This window comes from Erigeron canadensis, chromosome 1 (assembly GCF_010389155.1).
Source record: "Erigeron canadensis isolate Cc75 chromosome 1, C_canadensis_v1, whole genome shotgun sequence".
In the NCBI taxonomy this organism is placed as follows: Eukaryota; Viridiplantae; Streptophyta; class Magnoliopsida; order Asterales; family Asteraceae; genus Erigeron; species Erigeron canadensis.
Genome location: NC_057761.1, coordinates 57,832,939 through 57,843,404, shown reverse-complemented (window position 1 = coordinate 57,843,404; position 10,466 = coordinate 57,832,939). Strand labels below are relative to the sequence as shown.

The 10,466-nt window shown below is 35.5% G+C and overlaps 2 protein-coding genes across 2 annotated transcripts; both read left to right on the top strand.

The window, feature by feature from the left end:
- Window positions 1-1,263: 1,263 nt before the first annotated feature.
- LOC122610547 (nuclear transcription factor Y subunit A-1-like) lies at window positions 1,264-4,464 on the top strand. Its single transcript, XM_043783530.1, has 6 exons — window positions 1,264-1,418; window positions 2,259-2,427; window positions 2,607-2,719; window positions 3,200-3,268; window positions 3,477-3,641; window positions 3,767-4,464. Exons 2-6 carry the CDS (start codon window positions 2,283-2,285, stop codon window positions 4,142-4,144), a joined length of 870 nt encoding a protein of 289 aa, XP_043639465.1. The 5' UTR covers window positions 1,264-1,418; window positions 2,259-2,282; the 3' UTR covers window positions 4,145-4,464.
- Window positions 4,465-6,819: 2,355 nt separating this feature from the next.
- LOC122595985 (vicilin-like seed storage protein At2g28490) lies at window positions 6,820-9,787 on the top strand. Its single transcript, XM_043768480.1, has 5 exons — window positions 6,820-7,411; window positions 8,106-8,287; window positions 8,505-8,585; window positions 8,679-9,074; window positions 9,163-9,787. Exons 1-5 carry the CDS (start codon window positions 6,820-6,822, stop codon window positions 9,670-9,672), a joined length of 1,761 nt encoding a protein of 586 aa, XP_043624415.1. The 3' UTR covers window positions 9,673-9,787.
- Window positions 9,788-10,466: the final 679 nt, after the last annotated feature.

The following is a 10,466-nucleotide window of genomic DNA, read 5'->3' as shown; positions in this document are numbered from 1 at the left end:
ACCACTCTTCAAAATGGAACCCGGCCCAAGGTGGAAATATATGGACTATGGAGTGAAGAAAGAAAAAGCGGTGAAGGAACATAACTGAATATATAACTAACTAGCTAATCAAATCTGGGTTGAACCCGGGTTTTTAAAGTTAAATCAGTTCTAATTTGGGCATTTCTGTTTTAATTTATTGATAGATAACATAGATCCTCGTACAATACAACGGGGGTAGTGTGATGACGATAACTGATGGTGGCGATTGTGACGTTGAATGGTGTATACAACTAATGTAAATTAAAGAGACCAATAGAAAAAAGTAAAAATTGGTGGTGTAAAAAAGATTTAAAGTTAATCATGTATATCATAATAATGGTAGAGTAAATGCACAAATACTTTGAGTCTTTAACATCCGACGACATTCTTATGATGGTTTTCGCTGATGACAAAAATAACGCCTTTTAAAAAAAGGATTTATTTTTCAAAAAAGCTTTACTATTCAATAGCGATATTTACCTATGTCAACATTTCAATTTCATGCCTTTTTCTTAAAATACTTACTATTTAATAGTCTACCTATTGATAAATATATTTTCTATACTATATTATTTAAAAAATAATAATTTATTTTTCAAAATGTTGAAACTTAGTGTAATATTTACACATAATTAACATCCTTAATTTTTTTTTTATCTACATTACCTCTTAACATTAATAATTAAATTACATTATTAATCATTGATATTTTAAAATATCTCCATTAATCATTCATATCAATTACTTTTACATCAATAATTTGCACCACTTAATAATGTCTCCGCCACCAACAGTCGCCTTCACCATCACACTGTCACCGTAACAACTAACATCGCATTACGCGGATACTATGCTAGTTATTTTTACTGTACTTCTTAATTAATCTTAATTAAATACGAGTACAATTAAACTCATTAATCAAAGTCATATTACACCCACTTCCAAATTATACCCGCTTCCAAACCATACATTGAATCCAAAACTTTTTTAACACTATAAAATATTATCCTAATGGCGATCTTAATACCAAGATTAATGAGTGTGCATGTATCACTAGTGGAATAAAATAAAAGTGAAAAACTTTGTGATGTGTCGTGAAGTTACACGCGTCGATATAATAATGATAGGTGGATGGTATACGTATATAATAATGTGGCGTATGTGTGTGTGAGTCAAGTCTTGCTCGAAAGAGACAAACATCGAAACATTAGAGATAGATATAACTAAAATTCTCACTCACACACATACACACACACACACCAACACGGATTTTATTAGTTGTGTTTGTTATCTAAAACAAGTTCTGTTTTTTAAGATTTTCGTCTCAATTCTCTCTGATTCCTTTCCCACAATTGTTGGGTTCTTTTCTGTATATATTTTAATATACACATCTTTCTGTAAGTAATTACTTCTCACTCTAATTACTGATTTAATTATCATTCCTAATTATATATGTTCAGTTTTTTTTTTTTTTTAATCCTGTGTTTATTATGCATGTTGGAATTCTTTTCAATTACAGTATATTTTAACTTCCTCTTGTTTTTGTGGATTAATTATATTAATTTGCATGTTATTGTCAGTTACAATTGTGATTGGTAGTATAGTTGACAAGTTTTAGGTTTGGATTATTATATGTATCTATTCAATTATGTATCATGTTCATCAATTTGTTTAACTATATACCAATTTTTTTTTAATTTGGGTGAGTGTGATTAAATTGTTTGCATGTTATGGCCAACTGTGAGTTGTACTAGATTTCAAATTAGAAATTTGTAGATATCAGTCTGTGTGTGTGTGTTTGTGTGTGTAAGTTGGAAAATTTACCAATTTTCCTGCATCTTAGAAAGCAGTATGTGTTGTCACAATTGGATGCATGATGATATGTTCTGTATTTGAATTTGAATTTGAGAGTATAAATTATTGGCATTTTTTAAGATTTTGTGCTAACTCAAAGTGGAAATGTTTTGTTTATGTATCTTCAAATCGTCTTTTCTAAGTAATCAAATCCTCTGATTTGATCGCTAGAAATAATGTTTTAGGAAAAAAAGTTATTTTTGTATGTTACCCCGGGTTCGAACGGTGATACTCGACAAGTACCTGTTTTTAACCAAATTGATTTCATAACTAAAGAATGATATTGTATATTTCAGTTATTATCAATCCTTTCCGTTTCTGTTTGACCATGTGATAGAAGTCACACGGTTATGAAAGTTGACCATCTCATTGACGACTGCCAGGTACACTGTTTTGCATCGATTTTCATGTCGACCACAGCCATGCGGGACAATTCAGGGGATTCATCATCACTGGAACAATCATTAGATAGGGACTCACAGTCTGATGAAGATGTTAGTGAGGAAGAAGGTGATGTCAGCAAAGGAACCCATATGCCATATATTCCTACAGGTGCTCGACGTTTGTTCTGCCAATCTTCATAAGTTGTAACAGTAATATATATCATTATTTTGGACTGTTATATTATAGTACTTCTTCTATCAGGTTATTGTTGTGAGTTTATATTGGATCCTACTGTTTATTTTTGGTAATATACATTGATATGAGTTTATACTATACCTGGAGGTCAGATAGCTATGGACATGGACAACAGCCGCTTGAGCCTGGAGCTCTAAATATACTCCCCAGAAATGAAGAAGCCCTTGCATTGACACAACAGCCTGAACTTGTCGGCCACTCAGTTGTAAGCTTCTCACAGTTCAATCTCTCTTGGTTACTATATTTTGTTCTGTTAAGGTGGTAAAATGGGCGGGTTGGGTAACAAGCAAAATCGGATGATTTTTGGTGTGGTTCACAATCCAATCAGGCCAGTCTCAGTTGGCTGAAATACACATGTCTGGTTTTATTTATCTTCTATTTAACATTTACACTACATCAGATATCATTGAAAGAACATATATAACTTCACTTTTTTATCAATGTATCCAACTTATTTATATTTTACATCAAAGTAATAAAAGAATGTTGTTGTGCAATCAACTCGTAGTTTAGTATTTTGAGCAAATTTGTTTCGTTTGAAGCTAGTATGTATACTTATTATGTTTACCAATTAGAGATGAACAACCAGAAGCAAACCACTCATAACCAGAAGCACCTCTAAAGTACAGTCACAACTTGATTGCATGCCTCGTTCATCTTAGCAGTTTGTGATTTTTTTTTGCAGGCTTGTGCTCCAAATCCTTATTACGATCCGTACTATGGTGGGATGATGGCAGCTTATGGACAGCCCATGGTAATAGTTTTTTTGTATGAAATAGCTTTGTAAACATTGAAATCATTACAAGTCATATTGGATTCATTGTATAACTTATTAATCACTTGGCTAGCGGAAGATATTTTTTTATGAAAAACAGAGTCATATATAGCTTTGGTTTTGTGTATTGCATATGAGTGCCAAGTGACATCACACAATGTTGAGGAAAAATATTTTGTTATGTCAGATTCATCCTTCATTCGTTGATATGCAACAAGTGAGGATGCCTCTGCCCCTTGAAATGGCACAGGAACCTGTTTATGTGAATGCCAAACAATATCATGCGATATTGAGGCGAAGACAAGCGCGTGCCAAAGCAGAGCTTGAAAAGAAGCTTATTAAGGACAGAAAGGCAAGTATAATCAACTGTTGTGTGCAAAGTTGTTGATAAACTGGAACACAATCTTGGAAAAAAAATATTACCGAGGTAGTGCTAGGTGGCGAATGTGACGTTTTTTCTTCTTCTTTTCTGTGCAGCCTTATCTTCATGAATCCCGGCATCAACATGCCATGAGAAGAATGAGAAGTTCTGGTGGCCGTTTTGCGAAGAAAACTGAAGCTGAGGCTTCAAGGAATACAGGTGATGACAAGAACACAACATCATCGAGTTCGTCAGGTATGAAGCGGGCGAACTCCGAGTCTACCGAGAGTCTCAACACCCACCAAGAACCCATGAATGGAACGGTCAATTCATGCAATGGTCACACGTATGCAGTTGATGGGGCACGTTATGACAATCAAGATAGCTTTCAGGCATCATCATATTCGGACATTAGGGAAGGTGGTTCTTTAGGGCAACAATGGACATCGATACCATCCAACCAGGCTTCACAGAGGGCCGTGGCAATGAAGTGATGATGATGATGATAATGATGATCTCTTTGGCATGGCCGGCAAATCATTCTTGGCTGTTCGATGTGGAAGGGAGAGTTTGAAAGGTAAAAACGGGCTATATGGTGGCCTCTTATCTCATTTTCAGATTCTTTTTAGTGGTTTGTACAAAATATAATGTTGTTTATGAGGATTAGAAAGAACGGTTTAGGGCATTTTGAAGCCATATAAAGTTAGTTATTAGGGTTAAGGTGTTCAGGTTGGGTAAGTTCAGAAATCCATATTCGCTGCTTGGTGTTTTATTTTGTTTGGCAGTGTTGAAGCTTGTGCTTTCATTTTTTGCATGGTTTCATGTCTTTTTTAATTAGGGATGCCAATGGAGAGTTTTATGGGTTCGGCAACATATAGATAGTGCATATGCCAAAACAGGACCAATCATATATATGGTCAGGGGAAAATGGGTTGAGTAACATGGTTAAATAGTTACCAAAACAGGACCATCCGTCGTAATCATATCATCTGACATAAGAGTAATTTCCTTTTCTTAAAAGTGATTTAAGGTAGCTTCAAGAAGACTGGTACTTTTGGAAATAACATGTGCTTTGATAACACCCGTCTTAATTATGAACCTTTTAAAAAAGGCGGTAATGATATATATAGTGACATAGCTTTAACTACACCGATATGACATCACGTCTGAAGTTTATGTTTTCCAAAATAGCATGATATTCTATAGGTTTAAATCTTCTTTTTAGGTAATATATCTTGGGGATGATCCGGGAAGGAGTTGGCGGTCGCGGAATATTTTTTCTTAGACTGATAAATTTGAGACTTTCTTGTTCTTGAATAACTCGATCGGTTTACCCCAATAACTTTGTCTTCGCTTACCATCAAATTCTCATCTTCGTAACTGAAATTAAACATGAGGTGGATTAATTTAGTACTTCTTTTCTTATTCTTTTTTAAAAAATACGGAGTATAAAAATTAGTAATAACCTCTGGATTTTGTTCAGTGGAAATTCTTGTATCGAGATTTTATGTTTGTAAAATATATTATCAAACCTCTTAATTTTATCCCTTTTTAATTTAATTAAATTAATTTAGCTAAGCTTTTTCTTTTATTTTAGAGAACATATGGATAAAGCCATCAAATTATTCACTTCCATCGCAACACCCTTTTTTGTCGCAGAGATTTAGGGGACGCATTCCCAACCAGAAAGGTATATATAATTCGTTCGGGAATATGCCAAAATATTTCCACCGCAAAATACCAACCTGCATGTATTTTTTTTCAAAACTAAGAGGTGTCAATTCTAACTGTACATTTAACACAAACATCTTCATCATCATCAACGTGTGCAATCTGATTTTAATATTTACACATATGTACTCCTTATCTTAATTCTGATTTGTGGTTCATGTTTTGAATTTTTAAAGTTTAACTTTTACAACTTTGATCATAAATTATTTTCTTTGTGTGTTAGATAATACTTGATGAAAATTATATAAATTGATTGTGTTTTAAAAGTGTGTTCAATGATACGAGAGTAATGTACATTTTCGATTTTCTATTCACTCATGATCTGGCATAGTCGACCCGATCATTTTACTCATGATCTGGCCTGGTCGACCCAATCATGATATTGAAGGATGGGTGATAGGTCATAAAGTGTGATAGGTCATAGAGTGTGGTAGCCAAATGCGTTAACCGTACGGGTTTCGCCCTCAAATTTAAAAATTCGTTGAAAGTATATCGAATGACATATCTAATGAAAGAGCATGAAATTTAAAGAACCCATATAATTTTTATAATTTATCGATGTACGGTTTTTGAGATAAAAGATTTTGAATGAATTGGATGAATAAATGATTTATGGAAGAGATAGAAAAAATGATTGGTTGAGATTTAAGGAGAGAGAAAGGGTATTACAGTTATTTTAGGTAAATATAGAATAGATAGGGGTGGAAAGTAAATGTTGAACTTAAAATTTTCATTAAATTTATATAACACAAAAATATATTTAAGGTCAAAATTTAAAGATTAATTAATACTTTGAATATATCAGAACTTCTCATTTGTTTTATCGCGAATAAAGATTAAAATCGCGAATAAAGATTAAAATGTAAAATTATGCATAAAGTTCATATTTTTTTTAGCAATAACAGTATTTTATTAAGCGATTCATGTTCACAAAAACATTATTATCAACAAGAAACAAACTACGTTTCATATTTTTTATTTTTCTTTATTCTAGAACGTCATAATAGATTTATTACTAAGAATCACTAGCAAGGCGCTAGTATAATTAAACTACATTTCATAATAACTACTACTTTAATAACACAAGCTAGCTACAATAACTTGGATTCAGGCACGATAAAATTAACCACCGAATAATATTAGTTTTGGGCCTATATATTTAGGTTGCAAATCGTAACAGATCGGTGCGAAATGGTGCAAAAAAACTGTCATGGTTCAAAAGCAGAAAGTCAGGGCCAAGTGTGCAAGAGTACGCCTGTATTAATCAACACCATGTATATATATTTTTGAGGTAAACGGTGCGCATGTGTCTATACTAATCGCATGCCACCAAAGTACATTAACATTTGCATGGGTGCCACGTGTCCCACCTCCCCACTTCTACTTAAACTAAGCCACTAGACGTACATTTCTTCAAACTCAAACCATTTCAACAACCATGGCAAAAGTAACATCTAAGTTAGTACTAGTCTTGTTTCTACTGGCAGTGATAGTGGTGGCCGGAGTTAAAGGGCAAGGTAGTGGAACAGGGTGGCAAGGAAGTGGAACAGGGTGGCAGCAAGGTGGTAGTGGAACAGGGTGGCAGCAAGGTGGTGATCATCCAAGGGAGCATGAAGGAAAAGGCGAAGGAAGGTTTCCGCCGGAGGGTGGATATGGTGGAGGTGGTCAAGGAGGGTGGCAAGGTGGTGATCATCCAAGAGAACATGAAGGGAAAGGGGAAGGAAGGTTTCCACCGGAGGGTGGAAGAGGCCGCGGTGGTGGTGGTGGAAGGACGGACTATCCACCGGAGGGAGGACGTGGAACCGGTGAGCCTGGTGGTAGAGGGAGGGTGCCGAGGGATACAAGGAGGTATATATTGTCGGATATGAAGAGTGTGGTGGCGACAGATGCGGGTGGAATGAGGGTGGTCAAAGGTGTTGGTGGGCCACACAAGGAAAGTCCGATGCATATTGGGTTTATTACAATGGAACCAAATAGCATGTTCATCCCACAATATCTTGACTCAAGCTTGATCCTCTTTGTTGAACAAGGTACTATTTAATTATCATATGGCTTATTGGCTATCTATCGATCGATCTTAACTAGTTAAAATATATATTCTTTGACAATATATGTATATTGGTATGTATATATACACTTATGGATTTTGCTATCCATTTGCCATTAATGATAAAGCGTAGTATATACTCAGTGTACATCTTAACCGAACTTGCTTAACCTGACCAAAATATATATAATGTAAAAATGGGACAATTATGTAACTGTTGGTTTGGGTCATACAATGTTGAATGACAGAAACCAAATATATATATCACGGTAGCATCTATTTAACAAGGTTTAAGACGTTTATATCTGTCGATCAGCCATAATTAAACCAACCCATGCTTGGCTTTACCTAATTTTGTGCCTTCTTCATCTTCACAACTATAGATTGGTATTCTATTCATGATTTGTTGACCAAAAATGTATAACGTCTTGTTGAAAAAAAGTAGTAAAAGTTTTTGTCAACCCATTTGTAGACCATACCGTTTTGGGCCCTGTTTGATGACTTTGATGATCAGCATCCAAAACAATTCGGAGTTTATGTCCAATGCATTCCCAATTACTGTACTATTTTAATCTGCTATTAATACCCAAGACTCCCCCTTGAAACCTTACGCATGTCATTTGGGCCAAATTTTAACTAATTTTATTGAATACTTTGATGAACTTAACTTTCTGCAGGTGAGGCCAGAATTGGGTCCATCTTCAAAGATGACTTTGTAGAACAAGATCTGAAAGCTGGAGATATATATAGAATCCAGTCTGGGTCAGTGTTCTATTTGGTCAATAGAGCCCAGGGTCAAAGGCTACACATCATCACCAGCATTGATACTGCTGAAAGCAATGATTGGCATTCCTTCCAGGTATTTGATAATTAATCTTCCAAAATTCTTTATTCTGTTGCAACCACAAAGATATGTACATGTACATATTATACATGTTTAAAAATTGTTCCTTTATAGAGTACACGTGTAACGACCATTCATTTCTGAATGCATATAGTTTGTAGAAGGAGAAAACATTATTTGATCTTAAATAAATATGTAAACATGTGATGACCAATCATTATTGATGTTGCAGGCATATTTCATAGGTGGAGGAACAAATCCAAAGTCGGTGCTTGCTGGGTTCGATATACAAACTATCGCGACGGCTTTCAATGTGAGTAACTACCACCGTGGCTGGGTTCTTATGAATTCAGTATCTTGCTTTGGGGTAACATCAATCTTTATATATTGTTTGTAAATGATACAGGTTTCATCTGATGTTGTCGGTGAGTTGCTTTCCAGCCGACAACAACAAGGGGCAATAGTGTACTTGAGCCCTGAAGATGTACCTCAAAAAGAACCAAGCACGTGGAAGAAGTTCTTGGACCTCGGTACAAATGAGCGAAAAACACAGATGAAGAAATTGGTACATGTGCCCCAGAAGGTTGAAGAAGAAAAACCAGCATGGTCGTTTGGCGGAATCTTTAATTCTGTTTTTGGGAATAAAAAGGATAGCAGCGACAAGAAGTTGGGTTCGTACAATATCTATGATCGGAAGGCTGATTTCAGAAATGACTACGGTTGGAGTGTAGAGGTCAACGGAGATGATTATGAACCACTAAAGTGGTCCGACTTTGCTGTCTATCTTGTCAATCTCACTGCGGTAATTAAATCATCATGTATAAAGTTATATAACAATTGCTTTTACTTTTCAAAACAGCAGTTATAACGATTATTGTATATTTCATTAGGGGTCGATGATGGCGCCACATATTAATCCTTCAGCAATAGAGTACGGTGTCGTATTGAGTGGAACTGGGAACATTCAAGTCGTGTTTCCGAATGGAACTTTGGCTATGGATGCCGAAGTGACTGAAGGAGATGTGTTTTGGATACCACGCTACTTTGCCTTTTGTCAAGTAGCTTCAAGAACAGGTCCATTTGTGTTTTTTGGGTTTACGACATCTGCACAATATAACTACCCACAGTTCTTGGCGGGTCAAGGTTCTGTTCTACAAGCCATGTTAAGCCCGGAGCTTGCAGCTGCATTTGATTTGAGTGAAAGTAGGATGTCCGAGATCATCAATGCTCAGAGTCAGTCCACCATTTTTCCGTCAGCTTCTGCTTCACCAGGCGGCGGTGATGAGGAAATTCCAGAGGGTGAAGCTGAGGGTAGTGAGTTGTTGATGAGGAAAATGGGATCTAAAATAAGGATGAAGAAGAGCAGTTTTGCCTACAACATGGCAATGGGAATGAATTAGTAGTATCTTCACAAGTTTGTAACTAGTATGTGTAGAAGGCCGATGATGCCGTTTTCAAATCATGTGTCTCTGTGTCGTTTGAATTTAGTGAATTGTGCTCGAGTTTTGTATTTTATTCCTCTGGTAGTAAGTAATGTCTTCATGTCACAGGCTCGCAGCTTTGCTGTTTTATTTCAACCACCGGTTACCACCCTCTTTGAGGTTACTCCTTTTTTCAATTTTTCTTCTTTCTCTTTTGAACAGGGTTGAAGAATCCTTTAACGCCTTACAAATTACAATAGCATGTTTACTCTTGTGTCGTACAGAACTACTCAACTACAGATATATCCAATCCCGTGCCACGCTCTTTATATTTACAACAAAGATTCAACAAAATGTAACAAGACATTACAACATTTAGATCTAGGGAGTGACGTCAATATTGTGTGATCATATCGATTTCCAGCTTCTCTGTCAATGCACATATCCAGCTTGGCCAACTAGCAGACTTGAAAAAACCCGAACTTATAAATTTCAGCTACTAAAACCCAAAACTTACAATAGACTATATTGCAGTACTAAGTTCAAACTATAGATACATCTTAAGCTGGACTTGAACTATCTTTAACATATAAGCACTATTGCAAGCTTTCAACTATAAAACACTTGCCAAATCATTAAGCAAGCCAATAATAACATACTCCGTAATGTCTAATAACTAGGGCGAAGTTTCAAACTCCTAGGGGCATCAGAATATTACCATAAAAAGTAAAATCAATATATCAGCAAAGAAGCTCTAACAAGCATATAGACAA

Coding starts and splice junctions, on each gene's coding strand:
- LOC122610547 (XM_043783530.1), top strand. CDS start 2,283: ATGTCGACCACAGCCATGCGGGACAATTCAGGGGATTCATCATCACTG. Junction 2,720..3,199: donor AACTTGTCGGCCACTCAGTT/GTAAGCTTCTCA, acceptor TTTTTTTTGCAG/GCTTGTGCTCCAAATCCTTA. Junction 3,642..3,766: donor AGCTTATTAAGGACAGAAAG/GCAAGTATAATC, acceptor TTTTCTGTGCAG/CCTTATCTTCATGAATCCCG.
- LOC122595985 (XM_043768480.1), top strand. CDS start 6,820: ATGGCAAAAGTAACATCTAAGTTAGTACTAGTCTTGTTTCTACTGGCA. Junction 8,288..8,504: donor ATGATTGGCATTCCTTCCAG/GTATTTGATAAT, acceptor TTGATGTTGCAG/GCATATTTCATAGGTGGAGG. Junction 8,586..8,678: donor CTATCGCGACGGCTTTCAAT/GTGAGTAACTAC, acceptor TAAATGATACAG/GTTTCATCTGATGTTGTCGG.